This window comes from Sebastes fasciatus, chromosome 20 (genome assembly GCF_043250625.1).
Source record: "Sebastes fasciatus isolate fSebFas1 chromosome 20, fSebFas1.pri, whole genome shotgun sequence".
Lineage (NCBI taxonomy): Eukaryota > Metazoa > Chordata > Actinopteri > Perciformes > Sebastidae > Sebastes > Sebastes fasciatus.
In genome coordinates, this window is record NC_133814.1 from 873,027 (window position 1) to 896,001 (window position 22,975).

Below are 22,975 nucleotides of genomic sequence, written 5' to 3' on the forward strand. Positions count from 1 at the left end.
CGAACGTACCAAACATCCGTTTTGGTATCTCGGGTGCAGGAGGTCGTGTATTCACCCGTTAGTCGGCGAGATGTTCTGTCTGTTCACCTCCAGGCTCTGGTGTACCATCCAGTGAGCCCGGCTCCCTTTCTAGTGTTCTGTACTAAAGAAGTGCACTTTATATCGGGGGCGAGGGCATCATGTGACAGTCACCAGGGGTCCATTCACTGCTACAGATAAACAGTCTCATTTCTCTTATTTGTATCATTTTGAAGCTGTGAATTACTTGTAATATTGATGTGTAAATGTGTGCTCATCTGTAGGGATGGGATGGGTCTGAACATGACTTGTAGGCTCGGTCCAGGAACTGAGCTGCCGCAGGTGTGGGCTGCCATAGATGTAGTAGTCTCCCACCAGTCCCCCCCCCCTCAGAGCCATGGAGTTCTTACAGAAAGCAGTGGGCAGAGACGTTTAGTGGGACATGCTGTCTCAGCTACTGCTCTCAGTATTAGAGGTTCAGTCATCCTGATCCTACGTGGCAAACTGCAATATTGCCATCGGCACTGAAAACGCATTCTTTGTGAATCTGTTAAACAATTATTGAAATGATGCTTTGTTGAGAGGAAAACTGAACTCCATCCTTTCACAGGCTTCACAGCAGCAGTGTTCTGTTCTTTTCTAATTAACACAACTCGTCTGGCTTTGATGAATACCTCTGCCATGTCTCAGAATGAAATGGCCTGTTGTGATTCATTCTTGCTGCTGCTCATTCTCTAGTTTGGGATTTTGACCCTTGACCTCTTTGGTCAGCCGCTCAACACCTAGTGAATTATGTAAGCAAACCAGATCAGCAAGATTTACTTTCTCACATTTATATTTGCCACTGTATTTGTGTACTTAAACTGTAAATAAATGAATTACTTGTACCTTTTCTTGTCTTTCTGACTAAATGGTGCCTAAGTGGTGAAGGACTCAGGTGATCTCAGTGACGAGAAGGGGGTGCTACAAGAGAGCTTTGAAGGGTGCATAAAGGTAGAATACCTTCGCTTGCACATATGAGATTGTATCCAGATACACAGCAGCTGGGAGATCTGGTCCTGCCGTCTCCAAACAACACCGATCTCTCCAGGAGTTCTAGCGGCAGCGGTCTGCGTCTAAAAGCTTTAAGCTGCCACGCTTCACGTGGATGTGCATCTGATACCGAATGGAACAAACACGTCAGTCATACTTCTCCACAGAAAATATATTTATTTGGGAAGAACAGGCGTCACATGCCTGTGTTGTGTTAGACAGCACTCAGAAAAATAGCAGTGTAAGTGCAGCAGGTGTGTGCTACATTTCATCCAGGGATCCCAGCAACACAACTATCTCATACTATGAGATCAACATCAACATACTATGTCTATTATACAAGGATGAGAGTAACAAACAGGAACAAAGAATCTCACTGCCATCTCAATGTGTATGTGATCAATAAACTAAACTTGAACAACACAGCAGGTCCCAGTGGCACAGCATTAAGCAGACCTTTACACAGCAGGAAAGTCAGCATCAGACATACATTAATCAGCGGAGTATACAACACCGAGGCACTGGACTGAGACTAACCATTCACTTCTCCTGCAGACAGCTGGACAGTGTTAGAGAGCAGGTCACAGCAGCCGGGAAACAGACTTTTAATCTGCAGCTACAGAATGAACTTCAGCTGCTAGGGTGCCCCCCAATATTAGTTTATTTTTACAACCAATTTTTGAATGCGAGTTATCCTGTTGTTCATATCTAGAAATGCTTTCATACATTCTTGATAGTAGTCTAGCTTCCTTCAGAGCTTTCAATGACAAAGTATTTCTGATTCTGATATTTATTTTCTTGCGGGAGAGAGAGAAGTTTGTCCCAAAGTGACCGCTGTATTTCTACCCTCCACCTTAAAGAAGGAGCCTCATTGAGCTGCGAGTGTGACTACAAACAGAGTTCACTCCACCACGGAGTTGGAGGGTGGAGGGGCCAGATTGGAATTGGGCCGTAGTATTGGTATATAGAAGGGGGGGGGGGGGGGGTTGAACCCCGGATCCCTTCTGTCTGTTGGATGGAGCTTCCCTTACCTGACTGCACTGTCACATCAGCACTGAGAGCAAACCACCAACACCTGGGACGCCCTCTTGTTACAGTAGATCACATGATGAGAACTGAATGGTGATGAAGGCTGTGAGATGTGGTTAAAAGCTTGAGGAAAAAGCCAGTAAGTGGACCTTGGGTGGCGTTTTTTTAAGTCAACTTATTAGAAATCATATGGGAAGTGGAATAGCTTGTGTTCTGAATGGAGAAAACAGGATAAGACGGTGCTGAGAGAGGAACACAGATCTGGACCTGAACGTGTGTGTGTGTGTGTGTGTATGTGTGTGTTTGATCAGACAGCAGTACAGAGGAGCTCTCTCTCCCACAACACCTGCTACTTGTTGCCAGTAAAGTGACATTTTCGTGCCCAAAGGGCAACGCTGTATTTTAGACTGGACAGTAACTCTTCATTTAACTCATGAAAGCGGAGCACCACCCAAACTAAGAATTCCAATATGTTATTTCCATGGTTAGGAAAGTTTAAAGGTCCCATATTATGCTCATTTTCAGGTTCATACTTGTATTTGTGTTTCTACTAGAACATGTTTACATGCTGTAATGTTAAAAAATAACTTTATTTTCCTCATACTGTCTGCCTGAATATACCTGTATACACCCTGTCTGAAACGTTCCATTTTAGCGCATTGCAACGGAATTGTGTTGCTATGCAACTTTTTGCATCCATGTTTACTTCCTGTCAGCTGATGTCATTCACATAAACTGCAACAGGAAGTAAACTGGGACACAGTTTAGAATGTTTGTTTAAGACTGTGAAATGGTCTAAATATTGTAGATTTGTGACATCACAAAATTACAGAAATCCTGACAGCTTGTTTCAAATGCACATTTTCTGAATACGGGCTTGTGTGTATTTCTCCATAGATTGACTGATCGATACTTTCACAGTATTTATATATAGGACTTCAACCTGCTTTATAATAAAAACAATATGAAAATCTCACTTTTTACAATATGGGACCTTTAAAGGGGAGCACCACCCAAACTAAGAATTACAATATGTTGTTTCCATGGTTAGGAAAGTTTAATTAATATTAGTGAACATGAGCTCCTCTCTCTCAAAGCCAGAAACCAGAGGAGTAAAACTCAAACTTGTGATGTCATAAAGGAGTCTGGAGCTGCTCCATAGACGATGAACGGGAGGCTGATTTTGTTTTTTATATATTTCTTTTATACCCAAATGATCTTTATTCTATTGTAGTGTTGCCAGTTGTGAAACAGCAAATGTTCCCATTCCTCTGGGTGCTCTCAGTGGCCCTGCTCAGACCTGGTATTAACATGCGTCCTCAGTGATCCGATCGCAAATGGACAGCTCTAAGTACAGGTGTGAACGCACTGAAGCGTCTCGAGATAATTTCTGTTATGATTTGACGCTATATACAAATAAATTGAATTTAATTGAACTGAAGACGCATTGAGATTGGATCTTTCAGACCACATTCAGAGGTGGTCTGAGCCACATTAAGGATCGTCTACTCTACTGACGTCCCGCTGGGATCAGAGGGGGCTCTGATCTCCTCATGTGAATAGACAGACAGACCGAAAACATCAGAAAAATGTCCAAAAAAATGTAAGAAAGAAATTAAGAAAAATATCCGAAAACAAGCTGTAAAAATGTTTGAAAAATGTCCGAAGAAAGGCTGATAAAAAGGCCAGAAGGGCTGAAAAATGTGTGAAAATATGTCAAAAAAAATGCCGAAAAATTCCAAAAACTGTTTAAAAAAATGCCTTAAAAATGTTTGACAAATGTTCAAAAATGTTCCAAAAATATGCCCGATAAAATTCCGAAAAGTGTCTGAAAAAAAAGTTAGAAAAATGTCTGAAATAAAATCCCAAAAATGTCCAAACATTTTTAGAAAATAAGGCAGATGTGAGCGCTCGTCTCATTCGCAGCATGGAAACGGCTTCTGTGCTCTACTGTGTGTTATTGTCCGCCGGTACAATAACCTTTTATTTTGATGTTAATAAAATTGACCCAAATTCATGAATATGTAGGATATTACTATTGACACTCCTGTAATATTACGTCACAACATCTGCTGTATTAGCCGTGTGTTTACTACGTGTTTATTTGCATATAGAGCGGGGAAGTGAGATCAGATCAAGTGGTCACTGGAGACACATGTGGAGACGCATTCTAATACCAGGTGTGAACAGGGCCAGTGTCATCTACAACATCTCTCCCATTCATTGTCTATGGAGCAGCTCCACACTTTATACCCTATGACATCAGTTTGAGATTTAGCACTCGAGTTTTTGGATTTGGGAGAGAGTTGTTCATGTATACTAATATTTTTGGACTGTCTTTGACCATAGGAATAACATGTATGAATTATGAAAATTGTTCCCCTTTAACAGTAATGTACAGAATGTGATGTAAATGTTGCATTAGAACCAGTTGTAGATAATGAACTCTGCCTTGTGTCCATTCTATCAAACCAGTGAGTGCTGTTCATTTAAAGGGCGATATCAGCCCTTCTTCCTCCCCCTACTCTGTGTGGCTCCTCGCTCCGTCTCCTTCACCACAGATCTTCCTCAGTCCTTGGTATGTCCAGTCATCATAGTCTTGTTCTTCATAACGATGTGTTCTCTCCACCCTTCTCCCCCTTCTCCTTCACCATCATCACCTCCTCTCCTGCTTTCAAAGCTCCAACTTCTCCATTCTCTTTCTCCTTCGGCTCCTCTTCGCCTTCATGATCTTCCTCGCCTTCCACCTCACAGTTCAGCCCCTCCTTCTCTGCAGCAGTGACAGCCATCTCCATCTTAGCCTCCAGGTCTTCCTTCCTCCTGCTAAGGCACAGGAAGTTACCTATGGCCAGGACAAAGGCCGCCAGCGTGACCTCACAGCCCGCCAACAGGAAGATGTACATGTAGGAATGGGTGGCGTCCAAGAGACGACCTGGTGGAGAGTAGGAGAGTATCAGCATGGTTACTAGTTCTCATCAAGCTGGATTCCTGAAGTGAACCAGATACTACAAGGAGAAGACTGAGAGGACTGAGAAGACTGAGAAACAACATCAGTGACTGAAAATGACATCAGTGAGCAAACATTTCTTTAGTGGTTATTAGTGTCCATGCTGGCTGGCTAGAAAGCTGCTGTAAGCTTCAGTCCACGGCTCTGTTGAGTCTTTGTCATTGGCTACAAATACAGTTGGTCCGAGTGGCTAAAGCGGAAGACAAGTCTCCATTACTGCGGTGGTGTCTCCCGACAATACGAGCACCTTTGAATGGAAGCTGTCCTATGAAGTGTACAATTTTCTACTTTTACTTTCTATATAACATTACTGATGACAACGATATCTAGGAGTTCAGGTAGAACCTGAGCACTTCTCAGCTGCCAGACATTAGCCTGACATGGTGAAACAAGTAACATCAGCTAGGTTAACACTGCTTAGCTAACGTTAGCTAACAACATCAGTGGGCTGAGACACTGTCTATGGGCTGCAGTGGTCCCACAGAAGAAATTAACTCAGTCAACTCACCGTAGCGTTATTGTAAATTATTACACGGCTGTGTTGAATACTCTTCTACGGTCTGTAATTTCTTTATAGCAGACCGTTGCTATGTATAACAGACCGTTGCTACTTATAGCAGACCGTTGCCGTGGCATCGCCCTGTCGGAGATTCTTTCACAACAATGACCGGCTCGCTGTACATTATCCCTTACATTAATGTTAGTTGCTCTACCTAGGGCAACCTAATGACCACAAAGTAAACCTCATTCGGTCAGCATCACAAACAGAACACGTACAAAGTGTCTACTAACTGTGTTAACTGGTGACTCTCAGCCAAAAGCGCCCTGGTAGCTCGTAGTGACGGCAGCTGTGTTCTCGTAAAAGCCTTCAGTTTGACTTTAATCCATTTTAAATACATCCTCATCTGTGTTTATTATCTACTCCAACCTCTTATGTAAGTTACTACGAGCAACCACAGACGCATTCGGCTGGAAGTCACCAGTTAACACCGTTGACAGTAGAGTCACTACGACTTGCCACCGCAATGATGGCAGCATCGTTAGATGGCGGAACACAAAGCGGTCACCAGATTCGTCTATACACTGAGAAGTTCTCCATTTATAGAGGATGGATATAAAATGGCATGGCTGCTGGTCCATGGTGACAGGGGCACCTTCATGAAAGTGTTCTTTTTTTCTCTTTACCGAGCACGTCGTCATGACGTCACAAAATAGTATGCAGTTTGATTTCAGTCGGACTGGTTTTAGTGGGCTGATTTAGTGTCAACTGGCTGCTTATTGAGCATCGTCCACACTACATTCAATAGTCAGTGGATATTCTGTAACGCTAGTTTTGAGCTACCAACACACAAAGCTGTGTCTGTCATAAACATTTCTCATTCCATGTATAGACCACTCGTTATGGGAAATTAGGCTATGTCAGTTATCATTCATTAGACATTCCTCTTTATGATAAATATGTTTTGTTGGCCCCCAGAAATGTGTTTATTTAGATTCTTTAAAATCATGTGATATTATTTAAATAAAATAATCACTAATACCTCTGTGAATATGTGTGAAAATCATGTTATAAAAACGTGATTTGCAGCTCATTCACTGTTGTTTAACCATTCATTGTGACACGCCTAGTTTACTGTGAAAAGAGTGCACTGGATCATCCCCATGGCTTGACTGAGACCGTGAACCACAGCGTCCCCTGTTCAAATCCAGCTGGGACCATTGTTGCATCCATCTCTCCATTGTTTCTTGTCATCTCTCCATCATGACGGTGTAGTCATAAAATTGCCCAAAAATAAATAAATAAATAATTTAAAAAAAAAAAAAAAAGCATCTTCTTGCCAAACCCAACCAGGTTTGATGCTCTGGGACATGATGTCTGGATGAGAATGATTTAAAGCTCCTTTTAAACTGATAATGATGATTGTTAAGTATCACACTGTCTCACACATTCATGCTCTGACCTGCTCCAGGAGGTCCCACTAGCACAGCGATAGCTTCCATCAGCAGCACCAGGCCTATGGCGCTGGGGAACTTCTCTGTCCCTACGATAGTCATGAGGACCTCGAACTGTAGCGCTCCCACCATGCCGTATGATATACCGAAGAAGATACAGAAGACCACCAGACCTGTGTAGTCATCGGCCTGTAAGGAGAGGAACATGATAACAGCTTTATAGAGCACATTCACGGGATGAAACAGACATACAGTAACCTGGCTTAACTATACAGTACCATCTACAGTATTCACTGTTAATGTTAATGAACCGACCAGACCAGGGGTCAGCAACCTTTACTATCAAAAGAGGCAAAAAAAAAGAAGAAAATCTCTGGAGCCGCAAAACATTTGATCATTGTGATGAAGGTAACACAGTTTATAGTCTAAGTATATAGTATATAAGTCTAATGCAGTGAGGGCCAAAGAGCAAATGTATGACGGAGTATTAGGGCCACATTGAGGGAAAAAACATCTGAGATTTACGAATAAAATCAGAATATTATGAAAGAAAAGTCGTAATATTACGAGAATAAAGTCATAACTTTACGAGACAAAAGTCGTAATATTACGAGAATAAAGTCATAACTTAAAGAGAAAAAAATCGTAATATTACGAGGATAAAGTCATAACTTAACGAGAAAACAAAGTCGTAATATTACGAGAATAAAGTCATAACTTAACAAGAAAAAAAGTCGTAATATTAAGAGAATAAAGTCATACCTTAACGAGAGAAAAAAAGTAATATTACTAGAATAAAGTCACAACTTTACAGGAAAAAAAGAAAATGACATGTAAAATTACTACTTAATTATTATTACTACTAATATTATGACTTCATTCTCATAATACTACGACTTTTTTCTCTTAAACTTATGACTTTATTCTCATAATATTACGACTTTTTTCCTGATTGTTACAGTAGACGACAGAATCTCTTCATGTGTGTTCCCAGTGGAAGCTGGGTACTGTAGGTCCAGTTCCAGATGTGATTTCAAGTGAATTTGTGAAATAACTGTAAATCCTCTGTACAGGCATGTTCCTCTCTATTCTTCTTGTGATATAGAACCCACCGCTGCATTGTTACCTGTGATCCTATGAGGTCGGTGCACCCGTTGCAGATTATAGCGAAGCTGAGCAGGTAGACGCTTCTGGGCCGAACCCACTTCAAGCCCGTTATGAGTCCGCATGCGGGCCGAGCGAAGATGTCAACAAATCCCAAGATGGTGAGCAGCAACGCTGCCTTGGTGTCTTCATAGCCGAGGTTCTTAGCATAGCTGACCACAAACACGGTGGGCACGAACAAGCCCAGCACCATGATCGACACTGCAATGGCGTAGATGAGGAAACCTCTGTTCCTGAACACGCTGAAGTCCAACAGCTTCTTCTTTGGCATGGGCTTCTTCTCCTCCTCTACAGCTATGGGAGTGCTTTCCTCCAGCTTCTTAGGGGGCAGCAGGGGCCTCATGAGGGCGCCACAGGCACAGCAGTTGAGTAGTATGCCTCCCAGTATGAGGAACCCCCCCCTCCAGCCGTAGTGGTACTCGAGAATCTGTCCCAGTGGGGAGAGACAGCACAGAGCCACAGGGCTGCCGGCTGCTGCCAAACCGTTGGCTAGAGGACGTTTCTCACTGAAGTAACGATTCAGCATGATCAGAGACGGCTGGAAGTTCAACGCCAGACCCAGACCTGAGGAGACACGGATAGAGTGAAGACACTGTGTTCTCATCAGTCTCTCCGTGAGGTTTGATCGTGTGAAAAGATCAGAGGGGAGATGAACACAGAAACGTCTTGAGACAGGCAAACTGGAAAGAATCAAGTCTTTGGCGATAGAAAACAAGACTCTGCATTCCTTCTATGATCTCTGAAACATTTCTTAATACTCTATTTCAAACTGTAATAAAACAGTATTGAGGATCAACACCCAGCCCAAGAAAAAAAAAGTCTACGGTTCTGTATGGAAAGGTGGAGTGGGATTGCCTCGTTAAAAGGACAACATGGAGAATATGTTGGTATTCCTAGAGTCTCATCAGTAGAGGTGTTGGTATGTAGTTTATCCTGAGAGGAGATGGACAATAACTGACAGCATGAAGGAAAGCTGAGGAAAGTCCATCAGACTGGTGGACCTCAGGGCGCCATCCAGTGGGCCGTGGAGGTACTGCCAAATGGTTTGATTAAATAAAATATATATATAATATAACGTGTTTAGGTTTTGCCACTGTTGGCTGGCTAATCAGATGCAGTGACACTAACAATCTGAAGTGGGCATTAAGTTAAAAAGATTGAGAACCCCTGGTCTAGATCCCTGTGTATGCTGACCTGGAGGACCCCTGGTCTAGATCTCTGTGTATGCTGACCTGAAGAACCCCTGGTCTAGATCCCTGTGTATGCTGACCTGGAAGACCCCTGGTCTAGATCCCCGTGTATGCTGACCTGGAGGACCCCTGGTCTAGATCCCTGTGTATGCTGACCTGAAGAACCCCTGGTCTAGATCCCTGTGTATGCTGACCTGGAAGACTCCTGGTCTAGATCCCTGTGTATGCTGACCTGGAAGACCCCTGGTCTAGATCCCTGTGTATGCTGACCTGGAGGTGGCTCAGGGTCATCCTGAGGAGCATCAGTGTGCTCAGTGAGGTCACACAGCCATCTGACCATCACTTTGGATATTTGTTGTGTACCGATGCTTTTGCCCAGATGGTGGCACCAAGAATATCCATATTCCTCCATGTGGAGCAAGAATATCCACCGCTATTGTGACTAACTGTGGAGAGTAGCTGTCAAGACATGCTGATGTGGACCAAAGTCTTTTCATGAATGGACAGAGGGACTGATAAAACAGTTAGAGGGGAAAACTAGTAGTCCTCCATTACTCTATTTAGTGTCAGCAGCTGGTGGAGATTCAGGAAGCTGTTGTGATGTCTCATTATTGCTGTGTATTCTGCAGAAAAGCAGCTAAACACGATGGATATGGATGCATGTACATGTTCTTCCTATGTGTGCGTGTGTGTTGTGACTCTACCTGTAATAATTCCAGTGCAGAGGTAGATGTGTATGATACTGGTGGCGAAGGAGGCCAGAATCATCCCCAGCGAGGCAAAGAGCCCTCCGACCATCATCACCGGTCGACAGCCGAACCTGTTCACCAACACGGTGCACAGAGGGCCTGAGGAAACACAGTCAGTCCGTAGGTACGCGGTACACACACACACGTGTAGTTAATCACTATCAGACGTGCGTTCTCCTGGTCTACCTGTGCCGTACAGCATGGCGAGCAGTATCGACGAGATCCAGGCGGTGTCGCTGTAGCCGACATCGAACTCTCGGATCAGCGCCTTGAAGAAGACGCTCATGGCTTTGGGGAAAGCGTAGGAGAAGCCGGTGATGACGAAGCCGCCGGCCAACACCGCCCAACCCCAGCCGCCATCTGGAGCCTTCACCCCAGGAGGTCCATCGTCCACCACCGCACCTCCCATGATGCTCTCTGACTGCTGTGCTGAGGTCAGTGGCTGTAAGACAGAGATTGATTTAGAGAAGGATCTTATGCTACAGTCATGTCCGAGAGCACTTCACCCTTACTATAGTTCAAAACTAGGACCCAGGGCTGAATTGGCCATCTGGCATACCGGGCATTTTCCCGGTGGGCCGACGTCCTTTTGGGCCGACATATGTCTTCTTTTTTTTTTGGCCCATAAAACAGGTAAATCGGCCCATTTCTTTTCCTTAATTGACACTGGGCTGGCCCAATTGCTCTGTGCCGGGCGGCCACAGTGAGGAGGAGAGGGAGAGAGATGAGGGAGGGAGTGTAGAGTTAGTGGTAAGCAGTTATGGGCTAGCTGTCTGGCTCAACATATGTCATGAGAGATGAGCAGTGTTCGAAGTGGGCCGGTACGTACAGTACGCAGTATTTTACTCATTTTACTCCTTATGGCGTACCGTGACTTTTTCATGTGTACCGGAGCTTCTCACAAGCTGATGGTACTCTCCTCTGCCCTCTCCATAACAGGTTCTCTGGGAGATTCATAATGGTGATACATAACGGCGTAGCGCCAGCGTATTTGCTCTGCGTGGGTTCATTGTTTTAAAGTCACCAGAATTCAGGAAACAAAGTCTCTGAAACTAATTTTTCTGTGGGAGGACCCCAAGACCCCCGCTTTGGTTTTGAAATACTCCCTATTTTTGAAGTCTCAAGGTTGGCAAGTATGCCAAACAACAACATTTGAAGGGATTTCCTCGAACAGAGCCTTCAACAAAACGTGGTACAAACAGCACAAAGGCCGTTGATGGGGCCGGTCTGGGCCTAAATGTCAGGGTTGATTTTTTGTCCAAGTCCAGCCCTGCTAGGAGGTCAAACAATACGTTCATAATGATTTAAGTATAAATCATATGTATTAGTGGTTAATACATTCATCAGTTACTGTGAACCCTCTACTGGACTGGTTTGGTGTTGAGGCTCCAGTTTGTTCTTTTATTGACAGTATATGAGCTGTGTGGAGGACAGTGTGTTTGTGGCCTCTGTGGTGAAGGGTGTAAATGTGATAACATGGCATCTATTGTTAACAGCTTGTCAGGACAGATGAAGCTTCCTCCTCAGCCTGAAGACACAGACACACACACAGACACACACACCACATTCACACACATCCTCCAACTGTGTTCCGTGTCAGCTCTGTGTATAATGGATCTTTATTCTTGTATGGTATGCGTTTATTTTGAAGTAATACATTTTATTTCCTCTGCCGTATTATATCATATTAGTTACTACTACGATCTCTGTTAACATAAGTCCATCTTAGGAAGAAGCTATGTTGCTTGTGGTGGTGTTGGTTCATAAAACATCTGATGTGGTGCACATTTAAACACAGGATCCAGGGAGCCGTTCCAACAATTTATTAAAGTCAAGGTGTGCAGTTGGATGGCAGTTGGTGGATGTACTGAAGGTGGCTGAATTGCAGGCATATGGGTAGAAGTGATATAGGGGCCAGGCCCTGAAACTGGTAAGGCTGAGCTTACACTAGGTCTATAGGGGGAAAATACTGGATTAAATGGCACATGAGCTGATGAGGCTACAGGTAATGAGCCTGAGGGTTCCTGGGGTCGAAGCTCTGAACCATATCTGGTATAGGAGGCTGAAGCAGGTCTTTTATGCTCACATTCTACAAAGGCAGAGGGCTTATGAACATAAGGAAAAAGTGTTTGGGCAGACTGGGAAATTTTACCAGGATTCGTTGCAGGTACTAAACCAGCTAGGTTAGGTTCAGATCGGGTTTTATCACACTGAGCCTCTGTGTGAGTTTGCAGTGGCTGGTCACATTCATGTGAGTGTTGGGCTCCTTGGGACTGTATATCACCCTCTCCCTCTGAATCTCCCTCTGAATAAGACTGTTCATAATGCTCAACTCTTCTCATTAATTCATTAACCATACCCTTTAACTGTGCTACTTCCTGTCTTAATAAAACAGTCTCTGAAGTCTCTGAAACAGGTTCTGCACACTCTGTTAATTGTTGAGGGGGCTTGGCGTAGAGTTCAGTTTGGTAGTCTTGTAGATACCGTGGAGGCATCCTCTCCCGCTGTGGCCTTCCTCCCTGCTGTCTCTCCTGCTCGGGTGAAACGGCATGTGGATCCATTTCCCAACATAGATGTTTTATCCGGTTCGAAGGACCAGATAAAACATCTATGTTGGGAACTGCTTATTCTTTACAGGGTCACGGGGGGGGCTGGAGCCCATCCCAGCTGACATTGGGCGGGAGATGGAGTGCGAGATGGACAGACTAATGTCAGACTAGACGGGATATTTAGACTCAACCACTAACCTAATGAAGCTAACATGTCAAGTCAAGTCCAGTCAAGTCAAATTTATTTCTATAGCACATTTAAAACAACATGAGCTGACCAAAATGCTTTACAGACATAGGCAGAATAAAAACAGGTCAACAGAGCAGACAACAAAATCTCACACATAAAATCCATGAGTAAAAGACTGTTATAATGAGCATTATAAAAGGCCAATTAGTCATCACAAATCAAGTACATTCAAAAGCCAAAGAGAAGAGGTGGGTCTTGAGCTGTGCTCTGAAAGACTCTGTAGAGGGAGCAGATCTGATGTGGTGGGGGGGGGCAGTTTGTTCCACAGACTAGGGCCCGCAACTGAGAAGGTGCGGTCGCCCCCGAGCTTCCGCCGAGCCCGAGGGACAACCAGAAGTGACTGGTGGGAAGACCTGAGTGCCCTAGGTGGGGTATAGGGAGTTAAAAGGGCAGATAGGTAGGAGGGAGCCGATCCATGAAGTGCTTTAAAAACAAATAATAAAGTCTTAAAATAGACTCTAAAAGTGACAGGGAGCCAGTGGAGGGAAGCGAGTACAGGGGAAATGTGCTCACGTTTCCGGGAACCAGTTAAAAACCTTGCAGCAGCATTCTGCACATACTGCAGACGTGACAGTGAAGACTGGCTGACTCCCATGTAGAGGGAGTTACAGTAGTCAAGGCGAGAGGTAATAAAAGCATGGATAACTTTGTGTTGGAGTTTGGGAGGAAGCTGGAGACAGCCCACGCTGACAGAGGGGAGGTTAGCGGGTTTGAACCCAGAACCCTCTGGCTACAAGACTTACAAGATTTTATATACAGTACAGATCCTTTCATTGCCCTTCTGTTGCTACGGCAACAGCTTTGGCCCCTGTTTACTTCCTGTCAGCTACTGCTTTAACAAATGTTGCAACAGGAAATGCAAATTATATTTCATATATTTGATTACAGTAGATACAGTTTGGGGTTTGCATATTATGTGTGCCATTCCACATAGAAACGAATGGTCTCACTGCACCACACCAAATCTGATCTTCTAACCGCTGCATTTTATAGACCTCGCCATTTCCTACCTGTCCACCAGATGCCCTCGTTTCCCGCCCTTTTCCAGTCACCTGGCTCTGCTCCGCCCTGCACATGTGTCCCTGATTCTCTCATTCACCTACACCTGTTACTTTCTCCCTCAGTTAGGTCGAGCACACACATACCAGCCAGATGGTCAATATTGCTTTGCTGCCGTTGAGTTAAGTTCCAGCCATTTTTGCCTGCTTGTACTTTGTTCCTGTTCCCCAGCCTGTAAACGTGTTTAAGATAAGATAAGATAAGATGAACCTTTATTAATCCCAGGGGGGAAATTCAGGTGTCAAAGCAGGAGAGGTACAGGTGTACAAAAAATTATAAAAACAATAAATAGAGATACAGAATATACATAGTGAATGAACATAGCGTGTACCGTCCGTCAATAAAAAATGTAGTGTACAATAAATAGATGGAATATGTAGTCTATAAAATGTTATATGGGATGTAGATTGCAGGTAGTGCAGATAGTCCAGATAGTGCGTGTTTTAAGCTTAAGGTCTTCATTCTCATCCTTAAACCTGCTGCCTACCTGTTCAGTTTGACTGTTTGGACCGCCGACAAGTTGCCAACAGTCAGCCTGTCCAGTGACCAGTGGCTCTAGTTGCGTTAATTCAACCTGCTCCACCTCTATGTTTGCATGTGGCTCCTTTATCCTGTTTTAAAGGATTATATACACTGTAAACTAGTGTTCGAATTACACCGTGGAGGGAGGGTAGTGTCCACAGTACTGTACTGTACTTTGTTATTGTCATCTATACTTTTAAATATTTGCTTTGATTAAAAAAATCTTGGAAAATTGTTAGGAAGTTAACAAGGTCATAATTCTCTCTTTAATATCTATTTTATATTGATGTGAAAACATCTCCTTCAAACAACTGGATTCATTCAAGTTTCTCGCCAAAAACTTAATTTTACGAGATTACATTTGAACACATAATAACGTTGTAATTTACCCTCACCCAATAGTCCTTTTTCCTGAGCAGACTTTGAACATCTCATAATAATAACTCAATGGCACCTCCATTAACGTTAGTATCTCTGCTATTTAACCAAGCAGGACTGTGCTGTTAACGGCTGCTAACAGCTAACATTACTCACTCTCCTCCTGTTGATTCCAACACAGATTCGTTGTCCACAGTGTCGCTTTATCAGGTATGAACAGGGTGTGTTCCCTCAGGTTTAGTAGCGCCATGCTGTTGAGCGCTTTTTTTTAACTGTACATGATACAGCGTGCGTATGCGTCATTGTGCAGCGTAACTGACGGAAAGCAGAGGAGTCGATAGTCACGGAGGCATGAGATGCCAAGAAAGCGGAAAACTACAGTTCTCTATTCCCATCACTAGAGTTTTCCCTTCCTGCCAAAGTGGCAGGTGTCCTGATGATTTCACTCACCAATGCCAACAATTTACCAGCATTTGGCAGGTGGCGGGTGCTAATTTCAGACCCTGGTTACAGATAATGGATGGATGGATGACCTGAGCAAATACAGTTTAAATTAAAGCGAATTCTACGCATTTTTACCATTTGATCTTGTTTGAAGTCTTCTTGTCTATTTTGTAGTTTAGAATGTCCTCTGCACTGCAGTCACTGTCACTTCTAAACCTGCTGTTGGCCTGTGGAGGCTTCAGACACACATGTGCTACCTCTGTGATAGAAGCTACAACACGTAGGCGCTTCACTCCCCCTAATCCCACTAGTTCACCCTCCACTGTGCAGCCGCCACAACAACCAGGAGGGATCAGCAGCATAGCGACGAGGGTGAGAGGTGCTGATATATGTAATAATATTAAGAGACATCAGGGTGGCGCCTTCCTGGAACCCCCCACCCACATTACCCATGACCTCAGTGTGACCCATGCTGCAGTCAGGTGCCACACGTATCAGCAGCCACTCAAAATAAGACCCTTGACATTCCACGTGCGCGCGCACACGCACGCACGCACACACACACACACACACACACACACATTATTAGTCATCCCTGATATACAGATGAAAAGTTGGATGTGATCCTGCATTGTGTGAGAGACATAAAAACAGAAGACACAATCTTCTCCCGTGTGACTATACCATCATTTTTTGAGCGTCTTACATATTTCTATAACTGATATGCAACACTGTGCCAAGAGACCACACAACATCATACACATTTTGTGGGTTGTAATGTTCTGATTTCTGAGAAGTTGCCTAGTTGTGCCCGCCACAAGTTCCTATGTGGTTGACAGTTCACTGCTCTTTGTATTTACCCTTATCTGTACAATCCTCTCCTGTATGTATATAACTTATGATTCCACTGTATATACATATCTACCCTCCTATATTAATCTTTAGTCCCATATGCATATAGTTCTATTTACATAATCTCTCTGTGTTTAGATTTAACTCCACCTGTTTATATCATCTATTGTTTATAATACTCGTATACAATATCCCATCAGCATGCAACTTATAGTTAAAGGTCCCACATTGTATATATGTGAGATTTTCATGTCTTTTATGTTATAAAGCAGGTTTAAGTGATATATAAATACTGTGAAAGTATCAAAACGCTCAATCCACAGATAAATACACACAGCCCGTATTCAAAAATTGTGCGTTTGAAACAACCCGGGTGGATTTCTGTCCATTTGTGATGTCACAAATATACAATATTTAGATCATTTCACAGTTTTAAACGTAAACATACTAAATGTGTCCCAGTTTATGTTGCAGACCCCTGGTTTAGTCAGTTAATATATTCTGATCGAAAAAGTCATTTAATGTTGTAATCACCATTAAATCTCCACTAAATAAAAAAGCACACTTTATTACATTCAGGTACATACATGAGATGTGACCTCTGCGATCATTTAACCTGTCCTAAGGAGCAGCCCGAGGAGTAACACAGAGTTTAGTGTCTCACTCAAAGGCACTTGGACATGCAGACAGTTTTAAACGTAAACATATTAAATGTGTCCCAGTTTATTTCCTGTTGCAGTGTATGTGAATGACATCAGCTGACAGGAAGTAAGCATGGACCCAAGCTGTTTCCTAACAACGCAATTCCGTTGCCATTCCGTTGAAATGTGCTAAAACAGAGTGTTTCAGACAGAGGGTGAATACAGGTATATTCAGACAGACAGTATGAGAAAATAATGTGTTTTTTGAACATTACAGCACATAAACAGGTTCTAGTAGAAACCCAAAATACAAGTATGAACCTGAAGATGAGCATGATACGTCCCCTTTAAGTTATTATTCATCAGAATAAAACCCATGTCGATCACTTGCACTTTAATTACAATCTGTATATATGTATATGCCTACAGTATGTACATACACCAATATATCCTCATTTGTATATATTGTCTTATCAGCACTATAGTTTGCACTCTGGTTAGATGCAAAACTGCATTTTGTTGTACTTGTACTTGTAATTGTACTATGTGCAAAGACAATAAAGTTTAATCTAATCTAATCTAATCTAATCAATCCCCGGTTACTGTCTGCATGTCCAAGTGCCTTTGAGTGAGACACTAAACTCTGTGTTACTCCTCGGGCTGCTCCTTAGGATGGGTTAAAGTCAAAGGTTTAAGAGAAAAAAGTTGTAGTATTATGAAAATAAAGTCATAATATTATAAAGTAGTAATCTTACGTGTTATTTTCTTTTTTTCTCGCTGAATTATGACTTTATTCTCGTAATATTATAACTTTTTTTCTCGCTAGGTTATGACTTTATTCTCGTAATATTACGACTTTTTGTCTTGTAAAGTTGTGACTTTATTATCAAAATATTACGACTTTTTTCTCGTAAAGTTATGACTTTATTCTGGAAATCTCCGATTTTTTTCCCTTCATTGTGGCCCTAATACTCCGTAGTACATGTGTACTTGGACCCTCACTGCATTAGACTTATATACTATATACTCAGACTATAAACTGTGTTACCTTCATCACAATGATCAAATGTTTTGCGGCTCTAGAGAGATTTTTTTTGTGCCTAAAATGGCTCTTTAGATAGTTAAGGTTGCTGACCCCTGGACTACATTGACCAAAGTTTTTCTATACCAGTTCTACTGTTCACCCAAAGGCATAATCCTAGTGATAGGGAGCCCAACAACATGAAGCAGCCTATATGTTATGATTGAAGGGTTATGTCAGATCCTAGAAGAAAGCAGAATATATATATATATATATACTGTATATATAGGCGGGTAGGTTAGACACCCCACCCCGTACAGATGTTTCTGACCTGCAGTGGTCCTTGCTCTACATTTTGATTTCATAACAGATGTTATGTAGATGTGATTTTTTGTGGTTGTTTTTATTCTATTTTGCATGTTTTATAGGGATAAAACATGCAAAAAAACATGCAGGGGCATGTTGTGTTGTAGGTGCACCGACCTTTTAATTGTTTGGGTTGTTTTTAATACGGGATTGAAGTGTGTTTTTAAGATGTCATGAACTGGAGTTATGACCCATGGACAGCCACACCTCCAATCAAGGAAACTGATTACAGGAGGAGCGACAGGTGTGGCGGAGCGCCTGCAATTAGCGAGATGCAACACAGACGGAGAGGAGAAAAGGAGGGAGCGGCTCGCAGCAGAAGGGGGTTCTTCAGTCAGAGAAACAGTCCAAGGACGGCGGTGCGGCAGAACGGCTCTCCTGACGACTACTACCTACCAGCCCAGTGACCAGCGAGTTCCTGTGTGACTAAATGCAGCAAACTGTCCGCCAACGCAGTTTCACTCAGAAATCTTTCGGACGGTGCTGGCGAGACGGCCGAGACGGGCAGACGGCGTGGTAGGAGTACGGGAGGAGCCAAGACGCGGACAGGTGAGGATCGCTGGATTGGACTGGATTAAAGAGCCGGGTTGGATTGGACTGGATCGCTGGATTGGACTGGACTTTTTATAGGGTTTTAACCTTGGTACTAGTAGCATTTTTTATTCCTTTTAGCTTTTAGATTAATCATTCATTTAGACCCATGTTATTTGAGTTGTAATAAATCTGGTTTTAATTTGACTTTGGACTTCTGTCTGGTTTTTAACTCTGCTCACCTGATTTTAAAAGAACCTGAATCTATCAGAGTCCTAGGCTCTAAGTATTTCCTAGGTGGGGTTGTCGGCTCTAAGTAAAATCATTCATGGTTACATCTAACTGGTATCCTAAATTGCGGCCTTGCCATTGGCTGTTGGGCCCGGGCCACATAGGTACATCTTTTCATATAGAGCAGGTCTAGACTGTACTCCAATCTCCAATTTACCCCCACGCCCCCGCCCCCATGAGCAAGCACTACAACAGGTTGTTCTATAATAGTCTGTGCAGCCTCAAGCTCTGAAGAAAAAGAAAGTCAAAGTCAGACTGACATCTCCTCGCTTTCAGTTATACTTTACTGCCAAAGGGCTTTCTGTGTTTCTGTATAAGTTATTCATGTACCAAAACTATGGAGAGTCGCTGCAATAAATGTACTTATAAAGCTTTGTTTTGATTTATCTATGCACAAACTATAAGGAAATGGTAACTAGAAAAGCAATTTCTGAGGAGGAGAAGAAGTAGGAATAGTAGAAAAAGTGGGAATGCGTTTATTTTTTGTGAATATCATTGAAAAGTTGAATAATATCAATAGTGTATAAAAGATGTGGAATATTTGAAGGTTTTTGAATAGCTGAGACACACTAAATAGAACGGGACCATAAATAATGTGGTGTAGTAGGCTCCACCAGTGTCTAGCCTGCTATGACAAAATGGCTGCTGTGAAAAGCGTCTATGGAGCTAGAGTTTTACTATAAGGATTAGCTGGCCGCTAGCAGACAGTTGGCTGCTATTAACAACATGACAGATGTGCTTTTTACATTTTCTTAACTTTACCATTATTCTAGGGTAACAGAGTGAGAGAGTGAACAAGACAACAGTTATTATATAGAGGGGAGAAAAACGTTAAACTCTTTAGTTGCTGGTTAAAATAGCTACAGTTAGCATTAGCGACCATTAGCATCATGCTAACGTTAGCTAACAGTATAGGAACAGAAATACTGCTTAGAGGCTGTATGTCCTCTAGTGTGTAAAAGTCTCCATCAGTTAGCACACCACTTCAGTATCGATCTAAACCACTCAACCTCTGTGTTTGACTGTATAAGAGTTAATGTTACAGTTAAAGAGTTAGCTGTAGACAGACACACACTTACCTCAGATGGGACTCAGAGCAGAAGTGGCGCGCCTCCGATGTGACGCAAATGGAAAAGAAGGAGGCGTTCAAGGACACTGGGAAATTCAGGATCGCTGGCGTTCCCGCGGCGGGAACGCCAGCGATCCTGAATACTGTCTTTAAGAGGCTGTAGTCTTAAAGCTAGTGAAGATACTGGTATAATATGAAAATAAAAAACCTAAGGAATCCTTTAGTACCAACTATGTCATGCCAGCTTGTCAGGAACAATGCTAAATAACGATCCAACATTTGGCTAAATTTTAGCTAGTGAAAACTGGCATGGCGATTTTCAAAGGGGTTCCTTGACTTCTCACCTCAAGATATGTGAATTAAAATGGGTTCTCCCACAAGTCTCCCCTCTTTTTGCCTATTCTAAAATGGTGTATTTAAATAATCCTGCACAGGGTCACTAAACAGTCTTGAATTATACAAATTGGGTATCACAGTAAAGCTGAGACTCTGATGGATTCAATGAGCCCAACTGTATTCATGTGTGATGATAATAGTCCCCATAGCTGACATTTCAGAAAGTGAGCATTTTATGAAACTTGACATCCCTGTATAAAATGACCTGTAGTGACCTCTAGGATAATCACAGCCTCATGAAACTTTACAGCCACAAACTAGAGACCTAGAGCATTCAGAGGATGGAAGGCTTTCCTAGCTAGATGGACAATAAGGGGGTTTCTGAGCAGTTTCCTGAACTGAAGCGCTCACCATCCAATCACCAAAACATACTATTCTTGCATAAATTCAGATTGTCAAATGTTTTTGATACCAAATCACATCATGGCTTTTTCTAGGGTGTTCCTCAAGGTCTTGGTGTCCTAATGTGGTATTGCGGAGTTTTTTTAATTTATTTTTTTTATCATTTTTATCAATTCTCGGTTAAAGTTAGCACCAAATCTGTGTAACAAATGGCATCAGTCCAAAAATTGCTGCAATAATTTATGAAACATAACTGAGCATGGGAATGCCCATCATATACTGTACTTTTATGCTCTTATACACTTTCACTGTTTATTTAAATTAAATAATTACTGTTTATTTCTGATTTCTGAACCAGAACCAGGAACCAGATCCATGGCTCCTTGTGGGCCACCATCTGACTGTTGGGGTAGAGAGAGAGAGGGGGAGAGAGAGAGAAAGAGAGAGAGAGAGAGAGAGAGAGAGAGAGGAAGAGGAAGAGAGAGAGAGAGAGGAAGAGGAGAGAGAGAGAGAGAGAGTATTGTTTTCTACCATTTTCATGTATGATCTTTTAAATATCTATATTGTAATTTGATTAATGAATTGTATATATGTGTATATATATGTTTTTGATTTTCTTTTGTTCTTTTTTTTCTTATTATTGAATTGACGCTTTGGCAATATTGTTCACCTGAGAGTCATGTTAATAAAGCATATTGAATTGAATTGAAATTGATAGAGAGACAGAGAGAGAGAGGATAGAGAGAGAGGGAGGGAGAGAGAGGGGATAGAGAGAGACAGAGAGAGAGAGAGAGGGAGAGAGAGAGGATAGAGAGAGACAGAGAGAGCGGATATGTGTTGCTGGTTTGTGTCTCACTGTGTGATTCATAGTTTGAATGACTTTGCATCTTTACTAACCTCCATATAAAGGGTGAGTCTATATATGTGCTCCATACAGTATACTACCAGTCTCTGTGGTTCTAGGCTCTCATGTTGCCTCTGACACCAGACCGGACCAGACCGGGATAACCATTAGAATCATCTACAACAACGTGTGTTACTGAGATGTGCGCGTCTAGAGCCTCCAGGCGATCTCAGGGTTTAGTAACACGGAGGAATGATGCTGTGGAGGGGCGTGACATCATCAGCCTCAGAGACGCAGCCGAGCGCACGTAGGCAGCCAGACTACTACTGTATACACCACCACCACCAGTACACGGAGAAGAAGAAGAAGCATCACCCAGCGGTCAGAGGTAGACTACTGGTGTTGGTACTGTCCTCTGTCCTCTGTCCTCTGTCCTCCTCACACAGACTGTCTCTAATCTCATCCCAGTCTAGTCGGTGGGACGTGGATCCGGAGCGTGTAGCTGATACCTGTCACCTTTTATAACTCATTTATTATTCTATAACGTTTAATAGAAATATAGAAACGTCCGTTATTAAGCAACGTTTCCTCCAGCTGAGCACAGCCTGCTTCCTATTCTACCGGCTGTCACGTCCGCTTTACACAAAGTTCACTACTCCTGGTGGACGGATAGGAGATGCTCATCAGACAGACAGGGGGACAGATGTGGACAGATGTGGACAGACGGACAGATGTGGGAAGACAGATGCGGACAGACGGACAGATGCGGATCAGTGCGTGAGGAAGGACCAACCCTGGTGGCCTACGTGAGGACCGAGGCGTCCCAGCAGACCAGATGCTGATGTAATAAAGGTCCAGTAGCACATCAGCAGATAGAACCTGTTAGAACAACGGTCACTATCCAGAGGCTGAGCATCTCTAACACACCTCTAATAATACCAATATGTCTTCATTCATATTCCTACTAATCATCTGTATTCAGCCTCTCTGTCTACCTGTTCCTCTGATGTTCAACAGGTAGACAGACAGCAGGCTGGGACACACACTGACATCAACACAACCCAGTGGGATATAATAATAATCCCTATCATTATTTAATAATAAGGAGTAGTAGTGAGCCGGTAGCCTACCTGCTGAGATGCTGTCTCTGTCTCTGTCTCTGTCTGTGTCTCCCTCCTTCACAAGCGTCCAACTACGTTAACTGCGTGAGCGCGCTTCCCTCGATGGCTTTATGACACGGCGGCGCGCAGGAACCATTGTGTGTCGTTGTAGCCGGGG

General features: G+C 42.9%; 2 protein-coding genes across 6 annotated transcripts in view; one reads left to right on the top strand and one right to left on the bottom strand.

The window, feature by feature from the left end:
* Positions 1–1,207: 1,207 nt before the first annotated feature.
* LOC141758795 (monocarboxylate transporter 4-like) lies at positions 1,208–22,952 on the bottom strand. 3 transcript variants are annotated; one of them, XM_074620468.1, is made up of 7 exons: positions 14,488–14,616; positions 14,087–14,172; positions 10,329–10,584; positions 10,098–10,241; positions 8,166–8,767; positions 7,048–7,228; positions 1,208–5,011 (listed from the first exon to the last, which is right to left on the bottom strand). In XM_074620468.1, the coding sequence occupies exons 3-7, from the start codon at positions 10,549–10,551 to the stop codon at positions 4,686–4,688; spliced, it is 1,476 nt and encodes a 491-aa protein (XP_074476569.1). In that variant the 5' UTR covers positions 10,552–10,584; positions 14,087–14,172; positions 14,488–14,616; the 3' UTR covers positions 1,208–4,685. The 3 variants fall into 3 exon arrangements, with proteins under 3 accessions (XP_074476569.1, XP_074476567.1, XP_074476568.1); XM_074620466.1 differs by lacking the exons at positions 14,087–14,172; positions 14,488–14,616 and adding an exon at positions 22,828–22,952; XM_074620467.1 differs by lacking the exon at positions 14,087–14,172 and having other exon boundaries at positions 14,488–14,610.
* The window catches only part of ccdc57 (coiled-coil domain containing 57), a 61,770-nt gene continuing 60,751 nt past the window's right edge, over positions 21,957–22,975 (top strand). Inside the window, exon 1 of one of the 3 annotated variants that reach the window (XM_074620458.1) lies at positions 21,957–22,085. The gene's annotated coding sequence lies outside the window, so the exon portion shown is untranslated. Of the gene's footprint in view, positions 22,086–22,118; positions 22,550–22,975 lie in introns of those variants that run through there. The other 2 variants (XM_074620457.1, XM_074620459.1) reach the window with 2 other exon arrangements.